The sequence below is a fragment of the Cynocephalus volans genome, chromosome 1 (assembly GCF_027409185.1).
Source record: "Cynocephalus volans isolate mCynVol1 chromosome 1, mCynVol1.pri, whole genome shotgun sequence".
Classification (NCBI taxonomy): domain Eukaryota; kingdom Metazoa; phylum Chordata; class Mammalia; order Dermoptera; family Cynocephalidae; genus Cynocephalus; species Cynocephalus volans.
Window position 1 is genome coordinate 204,203,048 of NC_084460.1, and position 25,639 is coordinate 204,228,686.

At 37.3% G+C, this 25,639-nt stretch overlaps 1 protein-coding gene across 1 annotated transcript in view; it reads right to left on the bottom strand.

Moving 5' to 3' along the window:
- NCKAP5 (NCK associated protein 5) overlaps positions 1 to 25,639 on the bottom strand; it is a 787,163-nt gene that overhangs the window by 378,219 nt on the left and 383,305 nt on the right. Inside the window, exon 5 of the mRNA XM_063085140.1 lies at positions 3,332 to 3,465. Within this exon, the coding sequence (XP_062941210.1) occupies positions 3,332 to 3,465 (134 nt within the window). The remainder of the gene's footprint in view (positions 1 to 3,331; positions 3,466 to 25,639) is intronic.

Genomic DNA, 25,639 nt, shown 5'->3' on the forward strand with positions numbered 1-25,639 from the left:
TTGTGGCTGAAGGTTTGGTGGTGATATAAAAGAGAACTACTCATTCAAACATTTTTATAGATTTTTTATCACCTAAGAGATCCCATTACTCATTGATACAGATAATCACAAATGTCCAGGTTTGCCTGGTTCAAGCCACCAGGCCCATCACACAGCTGAAACTGCATAAAACCGAGCCCTGGACTAACACTCCTGAATCACTCATCCTGACACCTAAACTCTCCTTCCTACATACACCTAACTGTCCCAGCTTCAACTTCATTATTTACTTCTCGCCCATTGCCTCCCCTTGTCCTTGAAGCTGAGACTCGGAATACCCTAGCTACTGTCTAGAGGCTCCCATGTCTACACTGCCAAACATACCAAGAAGACACGTCACCCAGCCCAGCCCTCATCATCTAATGCCTTTGTGCCCCAGGTTCATAAAATAAGTAAAGACGGCCCCCAACTCACAACAGTTCAACTTACAATTTTTCAACTTTATAGTGATATGAAAATGATATGCATTCAGTAGAAACTGTGTCGGTACACTATTCAATAAGTTACATGAGATATTCAACACTTTTATAAAATAGGCTTTCTGTTGGATGATTTTGCCCAACTGTAGACTAATGTAAGTGTTCTGAGCATACTTAAGGTAAGCTAGGCTAAGGAATGATGTTCAGTAGGTTAGGTGTATTAAATGAATTTTTGACTTACAATATTTTCAACTTAGGATGGGTATAATGAGAACAAAACCCCATCATAAATTGAGGAGCATCTGTATTAGATACATATATATTTAGATGTTCCCATGAATTTGCAATGCACTGGTTGATTTGAGAAACTCAAGCACTAGAGTAGTTCTTCTTTCACTTGTTTACCCTTAGACATGGACCCAGCATTCCTATTTCATACATTATAAAATTCAGAAACTGGTTAATTTTCAGACACAAGTGACACAGTGGCAGTACTAACACTTGTAAGAATTAATCCTAATTTGCGCCACCTTGGACCATTGTCTGCTGTATCCTTTAGCGTCTTCTGTGAAGAGGCCTATGTGATGCATTCTATTATGAATTTATTACCAAAGAGACTGTTTCCCTCTTTAAGGAATAGTAGCTTTTGACTATGAGATAAGAACTACATATCATTTTTATCTTTTCATCTTGTCTGCCAGGAATCTTACAGCTACATTAAATGCTCATTCTCAGAAAGTTTGCTGGGTTATGTGATTACAATGACCTGTCAACATTATCCTTCTGTGGCCTTTATTTTCTGTTTTCATCAGCCTTAGTGTCAGTCTAGCTTTTATTGTAAGCCACACTATGTCACTTAAGAAAGGTGATTAGCTGAATTTTAAAAAGTAACCTCAGCCCATGAACAGTGCTCAAAGTAATTCCACATCCCAGATATTATCACATACAAAACAAACTCACTGACCAAGGGTAAGAAAGAAGAAAATTATAAATATATACTTTGGATTTAGTAACTATATGACCATTTTGAATACTGCTCATGTCCAAAGGTTATGCAATATAGGAATATCCTATAATATCGAGAATTTTAGAGCTAAATGAACAGGGTTGTTTAAATAAGCATAACTAGAAATACCTTAAAAACCAAAGTTTAAAGTGTGAAATGCCACCAGAAATGGTTCAGTGGATTCAGTGGATCCACTCAAATTATCTTATTTGTTAAAACATGCTTTTTCTCCATCTTCTGCTGATTTACATTAGTTGTCCAGCTGTCATCGGACCTGAATTTTCCAGTGTCAATGAAGCTTTACATAAGAAAACTGATTATACTGGAAAAAAAATTCTCACAAAAGTAATATGTAAAACCAACCACTATTTATTATAGATATAATTATCTTCTCTTTCAACCTACAATGTAGTCTTGGCTCTTGTGTAACTCAAATCTGTATGGGATTGTCACCTGATTTACAGCAAATGACCCAGCATCATACGAAAATAATTTACAGTGCCATGTGTCTTATGCTGTGTAAATCAATAGCTTGAATATAGAGATACCTCAATTAGACAGAGCAAGGATAGCAAGATCTTCCTCTTCTTTTCTCATATCATTAAAATGGCAATTACTACAAAGCCATGCTTATTTTAAAGTCACTTTGAAGAGGGGATCTATTATTTCAAGTTGGGAGTCATACAGTGAGATTCGCCAAACTGAATGAAAAATCATTCATTCATCGGGCCTAAGGTGGTGTAAGTAATAGCCTGTGAGGGATGGGACATGCATTTGTTAAAGTATTGATTGGTGCATTTCTACAGCACATGTGTATTATCATGGGCTTGATAAGTTGAACCGGGTGTTAAATTATGACACTGAACACACAGTCATCCATCCTTCCTGCCCTTTTCCTCTAAGCAGCCCCTAAAACAAAGTTGCAAGCATTTGTGGTATTAGCCACAGTGAGGTAAATAATCTGGAAGCTAGGCTTTGGTCTCTCCCTGTAACATCTAAAAATTAAACTACCATTACAAAAGCCTCATAATGAGGAAGTGATATTATCCATCAGCAATCATACAGTTATCCAAATCCTAGGAGTAAGTTTAAGACAAGGTCCAAACAGTATGTTCATGATTTTGGTGCAACTTCTCAAATACCTCATGAAGAAGCGAAACAAATTGTTTTCCTGATTTTGTAAATGGTGAAGCATAGAAACAAAAGCAGACTGACTCTCACAGTTTCTGTATCTGATCCCAGGACTGTAAACGCACAAGGTCCCCCTGCCCCATGGAACTGAACAGATTTTAACATCATAGGCTGAACAGTCACCTGCCCCCATATTAACTATAATTGGAAAGGGAAAGATTCTGACTGTGCTGAAATTAAACCCAAGAGCTACTTTTTCAGAATCCTCCTTTCAAATTCTAGTTATGTCTTTTTAAATGAAAAGAACATTTTTTTCCCCACTACTCCTAAATATTTCCTCTAAGCAAATAAGAGCTTACTGAATGATTAGATTCACACTCTATCTTAAAACAGGATTGTTATCACCAGTGAAATCTCATCCTGGCTGACCTTACACAGGACATACCTGCAGGCCACAAAGCCACAATAACTCACTGAAAAACCCCTTGGGAAGCCATCAGGGAAGAAAAGACAACCAGTTTCAACAAAGCACAGACAATATAAGGTATAAATGGAAAGCTTCAGAAAACTGGTCCAGAAGCAATAGGATAGCTTGGCCAGAATAGGTGGTCTAAACTGTTGGGAAATTAGCTCATCACATGCAACAGAGGATTGCACAATGGAAATTCAGTCCAAGGTGTTATTATGCAGGGAGGGCTGCCCTTTAGGAAGCATCCTGCTCAGGTAAGAACGATACCTGGAGAACTGCTGCTGCAGGCCACGCATCTGAACTCTGTTGCGCTCAGACTCTAGGGTCACCTCCCGCAACCGCTTCTCGCTTTGAAGACGTAAGTGTCTCTCCTCTTCTAGTTCGTGTATCAGCTTCTCATGCTGTGCAAGACACAAACGGAATGACTTCTAAGAATATTATGACCCAAAATTAGTAACAGCTGTTGGTTACCAAGTGCTAATTTGAGCTTTATATATGTCATTTTCATCCTTATAACAACCCCATGAGTAGATTCTGTTATTAATCTCTTGTTATAGACAAGGAAACGAAGGATCAGAGATATCTAGGTAATTTGTGAAAGGTCATAGAAACCAGAAGGTAACACATTTTGAGTCCTGGCTGACTTAACTCTAATACTTGAAAAATTTTCACTTAATCAGATGAAGAACTATGATCCCAAAATACTATCAAAAACGTAGTAATTCAGACAACAGTTAATAAGGTCATTATTACCTGTTAAGAATTACTTCATCTCTTCAAACTCTGGTATATGCCTTAAAGGGAACATTACTCTTTCTATAAAGGACCAAGAATTTCAAGCTAATTAGACCATGGAGCTGATGACAATAAGGCTAATGAATTAGTTTTAATTTTGTCCAGTTATGCTTTCAGAGGTTAAAAAAAAAAATAGGCCAAACCACCCATTGTTTTTAAAATCCTAGAAAACTAGATCATTTCACGAATGGACATCAGGGATTGAAAGAGGGACAGAATGACCCAGAATAGATGCTTCAGCACAAACTCATTCCTGGAACTGGTAAAAAGCACACAGCTCAGATCCTCCTGATAATACTGACGCCGCTATGCTAATGTCATTTTTTGTTTTGTTATTGTTATTGAGTTTTTTTAAGCATGCCATGCTGTTATGATTATAGCTATTACTAAATTAAACACTTTGCATACTGGATGTATATTCCACAGTGAAAACCACAGATACAATGCCTGATTGTGAGGGACATACATTCTGAAAGACAAAGAAGGGAAGCAGACCCCTCTGTGTTGAAATCAATCAAACATTATGACTCTGCAGCATGGATCACTCAGGATTAAATATGATCCACTGCATGGGGCATATTCACAGGAAGTGACAGCAAAGATGGGTTTTTTCCAGCTCTAAACCATCAGAAAAAAGTTATTCTGAGGACCATGAAAGAAACATTAGACTATAATCTAGAAACAAATCATGACCCTCTAAAAATACTCATACATCCCTCTGCCTCTGCACCTTTGACCGTGCTCTTGCTCCTGACTAAAAAGCTCTCAGTTCTATTGACAGCCTAGGGCTCCTTTGGGGCTCAGCCCTGAGCCAAGTCCTCTAGAACTTCCCCTCATCACTTCATCATTCTCTGCCTTCCCTGAGTTCTAACAGCAAGTACTATCTTTACCACCCTTTAGGTCTTTGTCTTCTATTGTTATTTTTCATGTTCATCTATCATAATTATCCAATAGATATACACTTATTAAAGACTGGGACTATGTCTTATGTGCAAATGTATTTTGTATTTTAAGTACATTACCTAATACACAGTAGTGCTAGAAATGTATTTGCTTATTGATTCTGGAGCTGGCCTTTTGCTAAGTCAGGCCTAACTTTCCTTGGGCCCTTTTTTTTTTTTTTTTTAAACTCCCACAATCAGTTAAATTTATTGAAATCAGAAAAAATAAAATCAAAACTAAATCTTAATTCTATGTTGGAAGGTGGACATTCTGCAAGCTTTAGAGAAGAAAAATGTGGTTGTGGAAGAGAAATGTGCTAATTTAAGTGGACTTTTTGTAGAAATGGTTAAAATGGCAAATTTTACCACAATAAAAACTAAATTCTTTACTCGGTTATTACACATAATTAATATTACTCTCTGTATCAACTCATTGGACTAGAAGGAACATGGAACAAGTCACTTATATTACAGAATTTGCAAGACGATGCTTTGATTCCAGAAACAGGCAAAAAAACAAAAAACAAACAAAAAAACCCCCACCACAAGTGGTATATATGAAACAGTTCAGAAGCACATGCCATAAAGGATGTGAAGTTTTGCAGAGAAAATAGCAACCCCCCACTTCTAAGTAAAGAATGTTACATTGACTTACTCACTGCCATACTGAAGAGTCTCCAAAATCAGTTAAGGGAGAACTTTTCCACATGAATAATCTATTTCATTTGTTGATGCCCTTTCAAAGGTCGGGGGGGGGGGGAAGAAAACACCCTTATAACACAGAACATTCTAGGGAATTAAAACTACAAAGGTTTCTGCACTGTTGGTGGGACTGTAAATTAGCACAACCATTATGGAGAACAGCATGGAGGTTCCTCAAACAACTACAGATAGATCTTCCATACAATCCAGCCATCTCACTACTGGGGATATATCCAGAGGATTGGAAATCATCATGTTAGAGGGATACCTGCATTCCCATGTTTATTGCAGCTCTATTTACCATAGCCAGGTGATGGAATCAACCTAAATGTCCATCAATGAATGACTGAATAAGGAAATTGTGGTATATATACACAATGGAATACTACTTAGCCATAAAAGAGAATGAAATTCTACCATTTGCAGAAATGTGGATAAGCCTGGAGAAAATTATCCTACACAAAATAACCCAGGTGCAGGAAGAGAAATACCACATGTTCTCACTCATAACCAGGAGCTGAATCCATAAACAAATAAATAGAGAGAGAAAGAGAGAGAAACTACAATCACAGTAATATGCTGAACTTTTAGAAAGAGAGAAAAGAACCGTGGTTACTAGAGGTGGAGAAGGGGAGGGGAGAGGAAGGAAGACTAATAAGGAATTGGTTATGGACACAGAGAATGATTGTTTATTGTAATGATGAATTAGCTAACTATTCTGATCTGACCATCACACTTGTACACAATTACTGAAAATCAACATTGTACCCCAGGTGCATAATAGATTATCAAAAAAAAAAAAAAAAGTCTTCTGGTATTAAATAAATAAATAAAACTGTGAAGGTAGGAGTTATTTACTAAAATATATTCCTGTCAAATGGTGTGTATTTCAATTAATCCAAAGCTGGACAATAATCCACAACTAATTTTCCAATATAGAATAGTTTTTTATCCAAATTAAAAAACTTAGCTAAAAGCGGAAAGAGATGGTATCAATGAATCTGCTAGATTTTTTTCTTCTGTATTAGCCATATTCTGGGTATAAACTGATTTGTCCACAAAGTAATTTTGATTTTTTCTCCCACGTTTGCTCTGGATCTTTTACAGCAGGAAGAACAAGAGGGAGTGAGAGATGGAGAATGGTTGGTGTCATACATGCAGTGCCAGTTTCCAAAGGACCACTGGGCTAGGATGGCTTTGAGATGCCATCGTAGGAGAGCTATAGCAGTGCTTTTCAATATTCATTGGGCACCCCATTTCTGCTCCTCCCACTTTCATTTAGCAAGACCATCTCTTCCGTTTCTTCTCACTGGCTTCTCTTACCACTGCACTCAAATTGCTGCACCAGGCACACAATGACCCAAAGGCTGAGACTAAAAAGTGACATTACACACATGTCCACAGGCATCTTTGCCAGTCACTTTCTCTTCTTTCCCTTTAGACATGAGCTTTGCTCTTATTCAAAAGGTAGGTCTGCATATTTTCCTGAATAAAAGCCATGAGTGATTTAATTTTCAGCTCTACATTTTTCTTCAGCTACTGTCTCTAACTCTGAAATAAGCAAACTGGAAAAAATAATCTTGACTTTGGAGAGCATTTTACACTTTACAAAATGTTTTCACCTTCATTACTATCTAGTCCTCAGAACAGCTCAGTGATGTTGGTTATCATCACCTCTATTCAAAGATAGAGATGGGGTGAGAGGCAAGGAGCTTGCCCAGGTTCCACTTTATTTTATTTTATTTGTTTGTGTGTGTGTGTGTGTGTGACCAGTAAGGGGATCGCAACCCTCGGTGTGGTGTTGCCCGCACCCTGCTCAGCCAGTGAGCGCACTGGCCATCCCTATACAGGATCCGAACACACGGCCTCGGCGCTCCCGCTGCGCTCCCAGTGCCACCCTCTCCCGAGTGAGCCACGGGATCGGCCCCCAGGTTCCACTTTAGAAATGGCAGCTCTGGGACCAGAATTAAGTTTTTCTGACCCCAAGTCCCCGCCCCCTTCCCCCCCCTACTATAGTCAGTTCTACTGTGACACTTATTTTAAAAGTGCAAATGTATTCCAATGCAATTGATATAGTAGGGAACACTTTGAGCATGACACAAATCTCATGTTTGCTTAGGCCCAATTTCACTAATGAGAAAAATTATTTGAATACTGAAAACTGCACCCAGCTGCACCAAGCCACAAAGAAACACACAATGCACACACATGTCAAGTAGACCTCAGTACACATCCATGTTATGAGCTGCACACGTCCACATCTGGGGGTACAACATTCCCTCCAATTTCAGAAAGCCCTGCTTCCACCACTTCACAGCAACTTACAAGCTACAACGCTTGAACACTCACTTCCACAAGCAAACTGCAGATCTTTTTCAAGGTACTAAATTTATTGTAGTATTTATGTATTTCTTAACCATCTAATACATGTAAAACTTAGTTACCATTTTTTATTAGGTTCCTTTTTTTTAAAATGTGCCACTGACAAAGTTTTCAGTATTCTGCCCCTAGTTCCATTTCCCCCATAAGCCCTGTGATTTCTCCTGTGTGATTCTGCAAAAATGCAATGATTTTTTGGAACATACATGTCATGTTACACAGAACTGACTGTACATCACGGTGGAGAAAAGGAAATCAGAATCAAGGTAGAATTCTGAAGCACCCTCCTTACTCAGGAACAAGCAAAGAGTTGAGTTCTAGAAAAAGAATCAAACATTAAAATAAAGAATCTTTGAACTTCCAAATATTCTTGTTCATACCTCATAGCCTTCACATAGCAATACAGTTCATATTACCTCAAAATTAATTAAGCTTTCCTTTGATTAACCTCAAGGGAAGGAGATTCCACAATTTCCCTGGATAATCCATTTTATTTTTTAAAACTGTTCTCTTGGTAATTTTCTAAGACTTGCTTAAATCATTCAAGCATCAAAAGGTCATTTCTATATGCATGTTCCCAGGAAATGGAAGAAGATCTATATAAATTCTGATATTCCCTCATGTAACAGAGAACTACGCTTGGAAAAGGAGCTATGTACCACCAACATGGATTCACTCACTCACTCAGACCAGAAATGTTTATTGAGCAGCTACTATGTGCCAAACATTGCATTAGAACTGGTGACTAGCAATGGGCCAAACAGGTGTGGTTCCTGACTTCACTAGACTCACTGACTAGTGGAGAGAACAGCTGCTAAACAAACTATCACATAGGTAAATATATCAGTATAAATTGATGGCTAATTAAGGGATCACTGAAAGATGGTAGGAGGAAGAACTGAGTTTGTCTGATGGCTTAGAGGAAGGTTTCTCTGAGGAAGCAACATTTCAACTGAGACCTCTGTGATGACTAGATGTCACCAGGTGAAAAGAGGGAACCAGCACCCCAGGTGCAGTGAGCAGCAAGTGGGAAGTCCTTTGCCACATGTGGAAAGAACAAAGAGAAGCCCAATGTGGCTGGAGCCTGGTGAGCGAGGTGACAGAAGTGGCATGTGATGCTGGGGAAAGAGATAAATTAAGACATTAAATTACAGAGTGGGAAAATACTTAAATACAGACTGCTGAATGCTGAATATTTAGAGACTGGTGAAAATATTTAAATATAGACTAGTTTGAACCGCACCGTTTTAGGCAAGTGCTTTTGGACAAGCCACCTCACTTAACTGTGTTAAGCCAGTTTCCTCTGTGTATTGGGAGAACGAAATCTTCCAAGCCAATTTCATAGTATTACTGTAAGGAATGAGCAAAATAATGTATGGTAAAGCACTTAAAAAACTTGTAAGTCCCATATGAAAATAGTATAGGGCTAACCAGAATGATACCACTTATGTTGTCTGCTATAATTTAGCTAATTATGATAAATTCTGAAAAAATTTTAGTCTTTAATGATCATTACATGTAAAGAAATATTGTAGTTATATAATTCTTTTTAAAAAGTTCAAAAATGTGGTTGTGATCATACATTAATACTGAGGAAAAAGTTTAAGTTTGATTTTAATGTAAGAACAGACTAACAATCACAGATGCCATCCATCTAGAAGGTATTAACCCTGTGTTAGGCCTTCCCTAAAAGACATTGTTTTTAAATCCCATTACCCAGAATTATTTCAAACAGATGGCCTGTGGTACGCTGTGCCAAAACTTCAGGGATGAATTAAAATATTAACACTTGATTTCAAACACAGAAAGTCAATAAGTACCTCTATCCTAGGTCTAATTAAATTTAGTGATTCTCATTCTAGTAGGTGATAATACTGGCATAAAGAAGATTTGAGGGATATGGAAAAAAAAGAATTTTCTTTACTTGTTGTGGAAATTCTAGCACCACCATGCAGGGTCATGTGTTATGTTGGGCAAAACATCTGCCCTAAGAGAACACTTCCCACATATGCTCCAAGCAAGCCACGTGTTCTGAGTTTACTTGATGCTTGAGAGATAAATATGATATATAGAAACTATATGTTTCTGTTTCAAAAGACTTCCCCAAATGTGTTCAAGTTATAACATTCTTGTTTCAATATTGTTGTTAAATAATATTTTATAATCAAAGAACAATGGGAAAAACATTAATACTCTTGGATAATAAAAGAATCTTAAACATAGTGAGAAATGATCAGAGACCATTAGAGAAGGCCATGGGGATTAAGTGATATTCCTGGGTATTGACGGAAAAATACATGAGCTCATTCAAGACAGGTGGAATCTGACATACAAACTACCTACTATGCTTTGGGAATTTTAATAAAACAGACTACCAGAGAAGATGAGTATATTTGATTCAATGACACAAACAAAAAGCAAGGCATTAAGACCCAATAATCAATTCAGAACTTCTAGACCTGCTTAGATTTGCTTATTAACTGGCGTCCAGACAGTCACATCTCTGTGTGTTCAATCAACATCTAATGTAAACTGAAACATCTTAAAAATTAGAGACCCAGAACAGCCCTTCTAATTCTCCTGCTAACTATTGAGAATCTAAAATCAACTGAGTTTTTCCTTCAGAAGTCCATAGCCAAGCACATTGGCAGAAAAATTAATGTTTTCACAAAGAAAAGTTTTTAGAGTGAACTGTGTATTAACCAATTCCTATCAAGCTAATGTAAAATGGATCTAAATTAAGCTATAGTTATATTTAATTACAGCCTTAGTTTTTTTAAAAAACACAAATTGCAATATATTTTCCCCGTAAAGCTCTCAGAATTCAATATCCTCATTAGTTATGAAAGATTCAGTTATCCTAGAAGCAGGGAAACAGATAAGAAATACAGGAATTGATTTTTTTTTAAAGCCCATACTGTTGCCTGTAACAGAAGAATCAGTATCAGATTTTGAGATGCTACGATAGAAACAGCCCAGTTATATCCGCAGTGCTGATAACATCGCTCGAGAGAGACAAAGCTTTTATTCTAACTAAAACAGATGCACAGCTTCGTTTTAAAAAAAAGTGAGAGGAGGGAGAAAAGGGTGAAAGACGGAAATAAAGAGAAGGACAAGAGGTGGGGGTGGAGGGTAAAATTTCAAGGGTAAAGAAGACAGATGGGCACTCGGATGGATCTTAACAATGTCCTCAATGTTACACAGAAGCTCTGTAACAGAAGTGACTCAGGTGAATCAGCCTATATAACTAAATTTTCTTAGACAAAGGCCATGTATGTATTTACTACTTAGAAAAAGGATACAAATGTGCACTTTATGGGAGCAATATTTTCAGGGCAAATTGTGAAGAAAAGCAAGATAGAACGAAGGTTTGGCATGTCAAGATTGATATGGATTGTAAAGGCATAGAGGAGAAAATTATAACACATTACGGTATCCAACAAAGAGAAAATTAACTAATTTTATGTGTGTTGTCTATGATCTTTATTATTTATCAACACGGGTTACAAATGAAGAATAAAATGATAATACTGCATTCACAATAGGAAGTAATGCAGTTTTGATTTTTAATATCATCACACAGCTGAAAAACAGGATGCAAATTTATATACCGATCCACTTTTTCATCAGTGTGTGTTTATTTTCACCATCACGATTCTCCTGGTGGAGAAAGCATAAGGCTGACAGTCTGGCTTATCATTTTGGTCCTTCCACTATCTAGCTACGCAACCCCTCTGGACAACATACTTCTAAAATGCTAAGGTTTCTTCCAACTCTCACATTTCATGCAGCCATGAAATTAGCCACAACCGTATCAAGAAAAGCACAAATACTAATGATATTAAGGTATGTACAGTAAGATGAAACAACGTCTATAAGATGGTATGTGTGTGTGTTTACATATGTTGGAGGTTGGTTAGTGTATGGATTTCATGTGATAATGACAGTAGTTGGCATCCTGTTTTGAATAATTAGGTGAGAGAAGCTATTGATTTAAGAGGTTTGCATGGTTTTCTTGGCTAGCTTAACACAAGCAAAATGTTAAAATGACAATGCTGGACATTGCACAGCTGGGAAGAGAAATGGTCAAACAAAGACTCCACAGGCCTTGCTTTTAATTTGGTTCCCAAACAACTGCGGATCTCAGTAGATTTTGAGGAGAATGACAGAATCTAAATGATGTCTGAACAAGGTAATTCTTCCTCAGGGTGGACTCCAGAAGTAAGAGAAACAAGTACTGTAAGAGGAACAAGAGAGGATTTTTTTATTTTTTAAAATGTCATTTATTAGCAATGATTCCTTGAGCTGAAAAAGGCCTTTCCACATGGTTTTCTAGCTCACTGACTTTTTGACTCCCACAAGCTTCTCAGAAAGCCATTTCCTCCCAAGTCTTTGAATATCTGATGACAGGGGCTGAGCAAGGAAAGCAAGACATGGAGGAAACAACCAGGTAGATGGTGAGCTGGGTATGAACCATCAACTGCCTAACAGACACTCTTTCCCTCACCCCAGTCTTTTCCTGGAGTTTATTTGGTTAAAATGCTCAATTCAATTCCCAACTTGCCTTAGAAAGCAGCTTCATTTACTTGACCAATGGGTCCTTTTATAAATCAATGACTCATTCTTCTTCCCTGGTCACAGATCTTTCTCTGCTGTCATGTCAACTGATCACAATTAACAGTAGCTATTAATTATTCTATCCCCTTGGGGGTTCTCAGATGTCAACTTTATTAACTGCCTTTGCACTTGATTAAAGTCTTAAGAATTCTTTTCTGTGGAGACATTATATTCTATACAAGTAAGTGGCAGGATTTCAATTGTTTAGCAATTTTTACTTGTACTTTCAGTTCTTTACACTGAGCCATCTATGCATTTTTAAAGTGGCCCTAAATTTATTTATGCCCCCTTTCACACCCACTCTGTTCCTTTTCTGCCTTTACCCCATGACAACTAGTGAGGAATGAATGGGGGCTGGCTAGTCACCTCACTTGGGAAAGTGTAGTGCTGATAACACCAAGGTCAAGGGTTCAGACTCCAGTAATGGCTATCCACCAAAAAACAAACACACAAAAAAAGAACGAATGGATTCTCTAGCTGGTTTATTTTCCATCTAAAACTTTGAGATACTGTATTTTTCTTTGTTCTGTATTATAAAGGATTCTAAAGTCTTTTATTCTCTCTTCTGTACTGCAATCGTGAACTTCAGCTATATTTACCACAAAGGATAACACTTGCCCTGCCTTTTCAACTCTGATGTCTCTTAGTTCACTGCCCACCTAATTTATGGCTTATCCCACACACTGGGATATTCAACTTTAGCTTTTTAAAAATTATATAATATCCTTTGCTAAGCATTTTAAATATATGATTATAATGCAATATCCTCAAAGAGCATACTCTTCTTTAGGCAGGGATTAAACCTTGTGCTTGGTAACTAAACCCCGTAGAATATTAGCATATCGCTGAGCATTTCAGAAATGTTCAGTAAATACCTGTTGAGTTAAGATGGATCCTCTTGACTTCCCACTACCTCTTTTTCCTTAGTTGGCAGCCAGCTCTAGGTTGTTTGCAAAGTTTCTATCAGTAACAACTTTTAGTCTTAATCTTGACTGTAAGGATCATGTGAGATTTTCTTCGGTTTAAAAGCTCCATACATACATTTAACTCTGTCATTTTCTTTCCTTATCATTGCCTTCTCCCAACAGCCCACAGATTGCAATCTCAACTTCAAATTCAAATCTCTTATCTGATTAGTCACTATCACTCATCATTAAGTCAAAAATTTCATTTCTTAGATTTGCAGTAGCTTCCTTACAAAGCATTTATTTATTTAATACAATAGTACATTTTACTATTCTTTTTGTTCACTCTACTGGATTTTATAGCATGCATTGTGGGAGAAAAAAAAACCTATTCAGACTAAGACTTTTTTTCCTCCCCTGTGGTTGGAATCCTTTTATTTCTGTCTTTCTTCAGTGAGTGGGTGTAATTATGTGTATGGGAAATTAGAGTATTTGCTATGATAATTATTCACTCCTCTAAATAGGAGAATAATTATAATGTCAACAGACTGTACAAGGTACTACTGAAGCTTTTGTTTTAAATCTGCCTGAAAAATGACTTCTAGGACCTCAGTAATTAATATTAATTTCTTTCAAGTACTTTTTATTCATTTGGAAAACTTACCAGAAGGCCTTCGTATTTCCCATTTCATTGTCAAAGTTTTCTTTAAGCAAGACTATTTCAGCACACAAAGCCCTTAGAGCATCTGCATTGGTTTTTATAGTCAACTTCCATTGTTTTATGAAGCTAGACTATATTAGAAACATGAAAATTTTAAAACATGGTTTTCAGAAGTTTGTCTTACTCTTGTTCTTGTTAGCAATGCAAATTTTCACATTTTGTGTTGCCAGTAAAAGGTCAGCTAGAATACTTAAAAGATCAGTGTGGAACTAATCACAAGCTTTGGTTCAATGGTTTAGTAGTTCATTTCATACAATTACCAAAGTTAGAAGAAACTGAAAACATTACATATTAAATAACTAGAGTTTGTTATTTCTGGGAGGTAAGGTTAAACAGAAATACCATTTTCATGAGGGGATCATTAAAGCTCTATAAATGAGCTGGGAGAGCACAGTTAATCTACAGAAAGGGAAAATGTATACTCTTAAAAGACAAGTTGAATGCTTATTTTAAAAGCACATTTAACTCTGGTTAGTCACATAAATGGAAGAGAACATTATGATAGATAATCTGAGTGGTAGTCACAAGAGGAAGCAAATGGAAAACAGGGTCCCACATGGTACAAATACTATTCATGAAAAACAGGCCAATGTGGACTACATATACCACTAATAAGAGTATCTGCCCAACACATGGTTGGGTACAGAAAAGTTTACCATGGAAACGTCTCTATCACAACTACAGGCCTTGTGGGTGCACAGTGAGTGTTGGAAACTGTGTTCCCAGGTGCCGTTTTTGTCATCTCCTGGCTTCTCCCCAGTTTCCACTCTTGGCTGCATGTTCAGTCCCATTTCATAAGTGGTCTCTCCTGGAAAGCTTTGTCAGACTTGGTTGAACGTAGCCAGAGCTATTTTTCCACTTGGACACGTTAATGTCTGTCCCTTTATATAGGACCTACAATCAAAGGGAAATCAAGGTTTTCAGACTTAGAAAGGTTCTTTAGATCACATAGTCCAACTGAGGTACTAAAAGGTGCTAATTAGTCCAGGGAGATCAGTCCATCCTAAGTCTTTGTCACTGTGCACAGTAAAGATCAAACCTTCTCTAAGTCTCCCTTTCCAGGCAGTTGAGAAAAAAGCAGATTTTCAAGTGCTTGGTAGAATTTATCTGTACCAGTAAGATTTTAAATGTAAAGCTTTCATCTACATTTATAAATCACGTTCCTTTGCAATATAAACCTTTATTTATAAGTTTATAATTAAACCTCTGCATGAAAATGAAAAAGTGATTAGCAAGATCAAAAACATTTTAATCATTATATTAATATCTTTAAAAGCCCTCCTAGAAAATTTTGCCTCCTTTTTCAGGAAGCAAATATTAAAAATTAAGTTTTTTTTTTTTTTTTAATCCAGGCCTTGAATATTATGAAATGTGGCTCCTTCACTTTTATGAGTAAAGAAACTGGGTACAGTGCTCTATAAGTGTATTTTTTTATATAGGCTACGATACGTGATTTATGACCAAAGACTCAGATTTAACATGTACAAAGGTAACAGTTCCAATTAGTGAGAGTCACCTGCCATTAACGTTATGTACCACTGTGAAGCAGAACAGGTATGCCATTACACAGGCTTGCAACTCATCCACATTCAAATGCCTAGAACAGTGGCTCTCACCCTCAGGCCAGGGGGAACTACAAAGCGCTCAGTGTACTACTTGCAGAGTTACTGAATATAAAAACACAACTGCTATAACACAGGGAGTATGTGGTTTTATTTTATTATTTTATTTTATTTATTTACATATAAAGGATGCATCTCTTCAACAGGATTGTGGTCACTGGCATTAAGTTCAAACCATGGCTAGTGCCAGCAGCCCCACTGATGTGTAAGACAAGGAAACATGTATATACATTTAAAGCGTTCCTCTTTATTAATGGAGAAGTTACAAAATTAATTCCAGTAAAATTAAGTGAATGGAAATAATAGAGAAAGGAAATAATGGTACTGATGATGAACGTTGGCTGAATGTTCTAAGCACTTCAGAATGTAGTCTCCATCGAATCCTTGCAAAAATACTAGACAGTAGGCACTACTGCCAATCAGATTGTTTATAAGATTATGAAGCTAAGGCCACGGTAAGTAAATAGCAGAGCCAGCCAACCTTTGAGCCCAGGAAACATGATTCCAGGGACCTAGAACTTTAGTGCCTCCCTTTCTAAGTAAGAAGGAGTTTTTTTCCTGGTGTAGTAAGCTTTCACCTCAACCAGTGAACCAAATGATGTATTTAAGCCTCTCCCTTTCCAGGACCTTGTTAAAGATGACAGGGTATAAAAGATATTAAAGAGATGGTCTTTAAAAAAGATATGGTCTTGGCCATTAAGAATATTATAATGTGGTTAGATTAGACCAAGATTATCACATATGCCTGACATTGTAGAGGAGGGGCTGGCCAACTTTTTCTTTAAGGGACTGGATGGTAGGCGTTATCTGCCAGACTGTCACAACTACTCAATTCTGAACCTGCAGTATGAAAATGGCTATAAACAGTATGTAAACAAATGGGTTTGGATGTATTTCCAATAAAACTGTTTACAAAGACAGGTGGGGAGGGGATGGTGCGGCCATAGTTTGTGGACCCTTAATCAACATTATCAGTTGACATCTCACAAAAAAGAATCAGTTCTCATCATTGGTTTTCCAGGAGGTGGTATTTCTTTTATCCACAATTCCTCAACTCCCTAGAAGCCATGGGGTTGGGGAACTGTCTTCTCATTGCTGAAAAACAAAAACAGGATGATACAACTTCCTCCACATTTAATGATATTGCAGCCACTGCCAACAATGAAAAAATTAAGCTTGCATTTTCCAGAAAGGATGATCCTTTCAGCAGTTTTGAAAATCATGTAATATTTGTGCTTGTCAGTGTGCTAGGAACAAATCTTATCTATCCCTAAGTGATTACACCTCTGTACAAAGCCACCAGTTTTATGTTCTACATAGAATTACATTTTACCCTTTGCTCTTGGGCCATTAGACAGTGTCTTTTCTTATTCTCAATTAGGAACAGATAGTTCCCCCAACTGGATGGAGAACAGACTCTGCAGCCTCTTGCTGTCAGCAGTGGTTAGTGTTACAGATTATTCAAGTTACTTGAATGTAACAATTTACAAAGGGCCTACTTCATGTCAAACTCACCTCTACATTAAATAATTTTGAATACTAGTCACAACATGTACAGATAGATGATTATTCAGTAATACAGATTAACATTTTGTTTTTCTCTAATATGCCAAAAGCCTACAAGATTTCATGTTGACAGATGACACCTTTAGATGTTTTCTATCCTTTTTCTCTGATGAAATATAATTTTAAATCTAACCACTCATTACAAACAAGTAAGAGTGTAAAGTGAGGCCCTTTAGTATGTAGATTATGGTTGTAGCAGAAAAATTCTCTCCATCTCTCTACCAAAGTTTTATATTTACTATGTGCTAAATAAGATAATTTCCCCGCATAGCCAACCATCAACATCTGGGTTGGCTTAAGAGAAGAAAAGTACATTTGCAATCCAGAATTTGTGTAACCCTTGGGTCGTGCCTTTTACCAATAACTTAACACCCCAGATTGTGCATTTAGTTCATAATTTAAAGACTTCAAAACTTCAGACGTCTTTTTGTCTGTTACTCATTGACTGCTGTTAAACTAAATGTTTTCTGCTCTGTAATCAATATTTACTTACAAAAATAAACCCATGCATTGACAAACAACTCTGCAGCATATTGCAGCTTTCTTAAGAGTGGACAGCATGAAAAACTGTAACCCCCAAGAATTAAAAAAGATCACATTGACTCCAGTGCTTATTACAATTTTTACAAGTTTCTTACAGCTGAATCATTCCACTGTAACAAGACTTTATTAAATTAGACAGCTACTGAATCATAAGCTTTCTGAGAATAACAATTAATATGCCTTTGTCCTTTATTATTGTTTCAAACCACTGCAACCATACAGCTCATGTTCATATTACATCTTCTCTGGCAACAAAGTTATTAAAGAACAACAGCTAAATAAGATGGGAGGGAAGGGGCAGTGCAGAATGTAAACAGTGATGATTTTGTGTTTCATGAGACTACTTTCCAGAACAATTTTAAATAGCACTACTACCTTTTTGTAAAAAAAAAAAAAAAAAAATAGGTTGTACATTTAGACTCCAAATGCAAGGTGTGTTTTAATCTGGGACTTTTATATTATGAACTCAAAACCGTGAGTTCTCCGGCCTTTTGTGAACAAATAATTGGAAGGTAAATGTTTATCACATAATTCACTGTCTTCATACAACTTCCAGTGGGAATTAATGGTAGAACCGAGGCACGAGCAGCCAGCCACTCATGTATGATTGCCACCAACATGCACCACAAGTAACTCTCTCCCTTCAATACTAATCCACTCAAACACCAAATTCCTAAAGCATACAACCCTATTTTTCGTCCATAAAAGTTAAAAGCAAGTTGTGAAGAATAAAACCAACCATTTCCAAATACAATAAACAGAAAAACAAGCCCTTTAAGTGCATCCACCTTAAACAAGTTATGGCATGTCCTCACCTTCATGTTTATTAGAGAAAAAGAACTCAAGGAACAATGATTTTAAATCATTCGAACCTTGCAAGTGTTTATCTGAGACAAACAGCAAAGATATTTACAGTTTTTATTAGCCATTGATATTTCCTGTAGACAGAGATGGTTTTACATTACAGTGAAGTAATTCAATGAACCAACTCCAAGGTTTTTCAAAAGATGCTTTCTCATTTCTTGTTCCAAGATAGCACCTCTACGCTGTAGCTCAAAATTGCCACCAAGTGGATGGACAGACACTGGTCTAGCTACAGCTACATGTACAGCACATGGCTGCTTCTCATTTGAGGAGAATTGAACTAACCACAATAAGCATCATTTACTAAATACCTACCAAGCACAGGGTGCTCAGCTAGGTGCTGCAGGTGAAATACATTTTGTTTGTGAGTGAGAAGGCTAAAGGCCTATTATGGGCACCTCACCCCAGGTACCAATGTTCTGCAGTCTTCAATATATAAATTATTCTATTTATCACTTTATAAAAAAAAAAAAAAAAAAAAGCTACTGTGACTGAGAATAAGAGCAACATCCAACTTGGGGAGAGTTTCCTTACTACCAGCCCTCATAATTATGTGAACAAGAAGCTCCAGAACACATAAAATTGGAGTCACTTCTAAAATCACTGGTGGCATTCAAGAGACCAATAAATTGGAGGTTATGTGGGCCCCTTTTACAATCTGTCACGGAGATACCACACTAGACATAATAGTGGTGATATACAACCCACGGTAGGGCTATAACCGAGGCTAGACACGCACAGGATGAACACCCTCTACATTCCCAGCTAGTAGCAGCCTCTTCTCTCACCAGTACATCCTGACCTTTCACAGTGTGGAGCTTGGTATACACGAAACCCCAAAGGAAGAGAGTCTAAATATATTTGATGAGCCAATTTATTTAATGAAATATCTAATTTATTCAAATGAGTGAGTCTAAGTCCTATTGAGGCTAATCCTCAGCTCCCAGCATTATTTATTTTGTACTCTTGGAAAGATGGGCACCAAAGGGAGGAACAGTAACTTTTAATGGATGCAGTTAGATCTTGAAGTTTTTATCTGAAAACCATAAAGCTTTTAAAAATGAATTTGCAAATGTAATTGAGCCTCTAATAGCTGCTACTGATAGTAATTAAAGAAATCTCATTTCCCTAAATTAAACATAATGAAATGTTTTTCAAGATCAAATAAAACTAAAAAATGCTATCAGGCTGATAGAATTCTCCTCTGAAAGTAGTGTTCTGGAATTTGCAGAGAAGCCTCAGTTGCCAGCAAAAGTCAATGGTTTATAGGGTTATGGGCACTGTGGAAGTCATTTCCACTGTATCATAGCAACTTTTATTGGCTGATAACTGATCTGAAAGCCAGTAACTTGCACAGCTTCACATTACAGTGCTTATGCAAACGTAACAGACAACCTTTAAAATTCTTCCATTAGTGCCTTTAAAGAGTTTGTTATTTAATTAAACATTGTCAGCATATCCTCAGTTCAATTTACGTGTTTCACACTCTAAATGTTTAATTTTCATATTACTTTTGCTTTTCTTAAAGTGCAAATGGCATTTGGGGCCATTATATCTAGGTTTCTATTAACAAGCAGGAAAGTGTTTCAATAGCTGTCTTGTCAGTTCAGGCTGCTATCACAAAAATAACCATAGACTGGATGACTTACCCAACAGAAATTTACTTCTCACAGTTCTGGAGTCTGGGAAGTCCAAGATCAAGTTGCCAACCAATTCAGTTCCTGGTGTGGGCTCTTCCTGCCTTACAGAGGGACACCTGGCTATATCCTCACAGGGAGAGAGACGGAGCTCCCTCACATCTCTTCTGACAAGGTCACTAATCCCATCATAAGGGCACCACCCTTAGGACCTAATTACCTCCCAAAGGCACCATCTCCAAACACCATCACAATGGGAATTAGCGCTTCAACATATGAATGTGGGGTGAGGGGGGACACAAACATTGTCCACAGCAACTGCTCAGAACTGATCATTGTCCTGTTTCTTCATGGTCCCCAGGCAAAAATAACTAGTTTCCCTCCTTATTTTAGCAGTTTATTATCTTGGTAGTCAAAAAGACTTCATGTTTGATCAAAATATTGTGTGTCTTAATTTAATTCTTTGGACTTCTAAGAATCTAAAGTACAGTCAACTCTTCAGAAAAATGCTTTATTCCAGGAGACAATAACTAGGTGAGTCTTTAGTCTCCTATTAATAGACATCTATCTCTCCTATACATGGGATCTTTTATCTCCCACTTATGTATGGAAAATGGTATGATGTATTTGTGGCTTGTCATTCATTTTTGATCATCTTTGCCACATTTCTCCATATTTTCACATTTTCTTTGAAAATGGTAATCAAAACCACACAGAAAACTATAGCATGGGTTGGATCAATATTAAGCTCAGGCAAAGAATAGATTGATCTTACTAAATCCCAGGGCTCTGTGTTCCCTCTCCCTGCTCTCCTACCCCAAGAACCACCCCCCCACACACCCCAATAGTTTTCTATTGAGAGCCCCTCATTTGCATGTTGAATTGCACATAACATGCAGTCAAATACCTACATTTGACCAATTAATGAGGCAACTTTCAGTCTATAATGACACTCAAATTTTTCTCCAACACTTGTTCCATGATTATCTCACCCAATTAAACAGTGGTTTGTTTTCTTAATCCTAATACATTACATTGCTTGCATTAGTTAATTCATTCATTGACTATTTAGTACCTGCTCCTGGCCAGACACTCCATAGGTGCTGCCATTCAATTTAGAATAAGACAAGCTTCCTATCCTGAAGGCACTTAAAATTTAGTTGGTGATACCACACTTAGGTAGGACTATTATTTTAAATCATTTTACTTGTGTCCCGGTTGTTCAAAGTATAAATTACCTGTCCTATGTTTACATTCCTTTCAAAGTGATGGCCGAGCATTTGATATGTTCACTCCACTCATGCCCCACCCTCACCCCCAAACAGATGTCAGCCTTTTTCACACTCCTCCAGTCAATAGTTTATTCATCAATAACCCTGCACAGAAAGAGTGATTACAAACTGCTAGCTTAATAATGGAAAGGACAGGTTTTCCTAAAGCACTTCAGAGGGCAAGTATATTCAATAACACATTCTTTACCTCCAGGATTTCTAACTTGGTCAGGGCTGAGTCTCATATCTAACCCTGACTTTCCACCCCTTTCTTTACCCGTCATTTCAAATGGGCTAACTCCACTGTCTTTCTGATGAAGACTTCATTTTACCTTCTATGTCACATTTTCCTAGGGCATCATTGACAGAGAAAAACTTGAAAAAAATTTTTAAAGTGGTTTGCTGATAGTAGTTAAAATTGGTACATCTACTCTGGAAAACCATTTGGCAGTATCTATTAAAGCTGAATATATGCATCACCTATGACCCAGCAATTCCACTCTAGTATGCACAGATTTACTACAAATGCACACATGTTCATCTAAAGACACGTCCTAGCAGTATTATTTATAAGAGCCCCAAACTGGAAACAACCCAGATGTCCATTAGCATAAATCATGGTATACTCAAACACTGGAAATAGCATATAGCCATGAATGAACAAACTACAACTACATGCAAGAATATAGATGAATCTCACAAACAACATTGAATGAGAGGAGTACATACTATATGATCTCAATTTATATTAAGTAGAAACAGGCAAAGATGATCAATGTTGTTGGGTGATTACCAAGGGGGACTTGGTGAGGTGCCTAGAGATGGACTAAGATACTCAGAGCATTCTATTTGTTGTGCTCATTCACAAGTTCCATTTGGGAAAATTCAGTGAGTTTTACCAGTGTGTGCATTTTTCTTTATGTACATTATACTTCAATAAGAAGTTAAAAAAAATAGAAGAAACTTCTATAACTCTTATAAAAGTGATAACTTTTTAGACACAATGCCAAAAACATGATCTGTGAAAGAAAAAAATTGACAAGTTGGACTTCATTAAAATTCAAAACTTCTGCTCTGTGAAAAACGCTGATAAGAGAATAAAAAGACAAATCACAGACTGGAAAAAATACCTGCAAACATATCTGATAAAGGACAGGTATTCAAAATATATGAAGAACTCAAACAACAATAAAAAAAATTAAAAGCAGGCAAAAATTCTGAAAAGACACTTCACTGAAGAATATATACAGATGGCAAATAAGCACATGAAGATATGCTCAACATCATATGCCATTAGGAAACTGTAAATTAGAACAATGAGATACCACTGTACACCTATTAGAATGGCAAAAATCTGGGCCGACCCCGTGGCTCACGCGGGAGAGTGTGGCACTGGGAGCACAGTGGCGCTCTCACCGCAGGTTCAGATCCTATATAGGGATGACCGGTGAGCTCACTGGCTGAGTACAGTGCGGACGACACCAAGCCAAGGGTTGTGATCCCCTTACCGGTCACACACACACACACACACAAAAAAAAAGAATGGCAAAAGTCTGAAACACTGACAAGATCAAACACTGCTTAGGACATGGAGCAATAGGAATGCTCATTCATTGCTGTTGAGAATGCAAAATGGCACAGCCAGTCTGGTAAATAGTTAGGTGCTTTCTTATAAAGCTAAACATAGGATTCCTATAAGACCTAGCAATAGTGATCCTAGGTATTTCTCCAAATAAGTTCAAAACTTATGTCCACACAAAAACCTGCATGTAAATGCTTACTGCAGCCATATTTATGATTGAGAAAACCTGGAAGGAACCCAGATGTTCTTCACTAGATGAAGGACAAACGGACTTTGGTACGTCCATACAATGGAGTATTATTCAGTGATACATATTTTAAAAAAGGAGCTATCAAGCCATAAAAAGACATGGAGGAAACTTAACTGTGCTGCTAACTGAACAAAGTCAATCTGAAGAGGCTAGATACTGTATGATTCCAACTATGTAACATTTTGGCAAAGGAAAAACTAGGGAAACAGTAAAAGTATCAGTGGTTGGCAGGGGTTCAGAGTCAGGCGGATGGACAAATATGTGGTACATGGGAATTTTTAAGGCAGTGAAACTATTTTGTATGATACTGTAATGGTGGACATATGACATTAGGTGTTGCTGAATCCCACAGAACTGTACAAAGGTGAACCCTAGTATGAACTATGGAGTTTAGTTAATAACAATGTAACAATATTGGTTCATCCATTGTAACAACTGTACATTAATGTGAGATATTAATAACAGGGGACACTGTGCCAGGGTGGGGACAGAATGGGCAATATGGTAATATGGGAACTGTTTATCCATTCATCTATTGAAGGACGTCTTCTGCTTAATTTTTCTGTAAACCTAAAACTGCTCTAAAAAAATAAAGACAGCCCATTTTCAGAAAGTTAAAAAACTGGTTTGATAGCTTCAAATTATCAAAACAGCTTCACTCAAACCTAATCAGATTAATTCAGGGCTCATAAAAAATCTTAATGTCTCCCTTCTACCTCCATGATAAAGTTCAAACTCCCAGAGGTACGATACGAAGCCCTTCGCCATCTAGCTCCATCATCAGCCAGCTTCATCTTGAGCCATTCTTTCCTGTGTCTGCTGTGCTCCTGGAATATCTCCATGCCTCCCCCTCATTCTTTTCCTAGTTGTACAGTACCTTCCCTCCCAACAGATCCCCGTCCCTTTGTAAATCTGAACTCTTACTCATCTTCTGAGGCCCACGTCAAATAACTTCTCCTCTGTGAAGCTCTCTTTAGCACTCGAGTACAATTAGTACCTCCTCCTGCTGTATTCCAATCACACACTCTTATACTGTAACAGGTCATGTTTCTGCCTCATTTGCTGGAGTGTGAACAACTTGAGGATGAGGATGTCTTAAAAGCACCTCTGGTGCTAAACACTGGTGCAGAATAGTCAGCAATATTTTACTATCAGTAATGATACAGAAAAGTTCTTCAAATTATTAGTACTATTATTGCAACTCATGTGAGCTGAAGGTATTAACATAAATGCTAACTCATGACAACATTTCTATGAGGGTCTAGGATACCATGTACTAGGTATCATATCTGACATTCCAATTATATAACTTACCATGGTGCTGACACTTAAAGGTCACAGCAGAATCACTTGTCTGTTAGACACACTCTCTCAAAGACTAGATGTCTCGAGCAAGACTTTGATAAGTGCTGGGTGGCAACTGATTCATGGCTGAATTCTCTGATTAGTGCCACAAAGGTAAATAGGCTATGTGTTGTGGATGAAAAAAGGATGCATATACTTTATATGTCAGGTGGAATGTCTGAGAAGTTAAGGATTCTGACTTATAGTCTTGACCAGACAAAAAGCCAGTTCAGGTCAGCACTGAGGGTTCAAAATGAAATGTGATAATAGGGGGGAAAAAAAGAAAATCACAGGATGTTCTCACCAGTTAAACCTACACGTTTAAATCCATAGTGATTTCTTGTCTCAAACACTTTCAATAGCTATTGCCTACCCTTCACATCTGGCATCTACCAATGTTATTGATTTTGAATATATGTATGTCTCATCTCTCAAATGAGGCTGTACATAACCAGAGAGCCCACCAAATGGTGCTCTACTGCCTTGTATCCACCAAGGCTCCAGCACAATCACTGGCATAGTGCTGTAACTGGCACTTGCTACACCTGTCTTCTATGTGTATACCCACTGCCCACGAAAAGGGATGCCTGTAAGAACCAGTACTTACTGCCTGAGGTTGACAGATTTCAAAAGGCTCACAAGGCTCTATATTTAGCTAATTTTATTGAGTGTTACGAAAAGAGCAATGCACCAAGTGCTTTGACTCATGGTTTTCATACTTTGGGAAGTTTTTGACTGTTTAAAGAGTTTTATTTCTCCCCCAAGATAAACTCCCAGAGAATAGGAGTAAGAAGATCTACACATGCTCAAGAATTTCTATATTTAATGAGAACTTT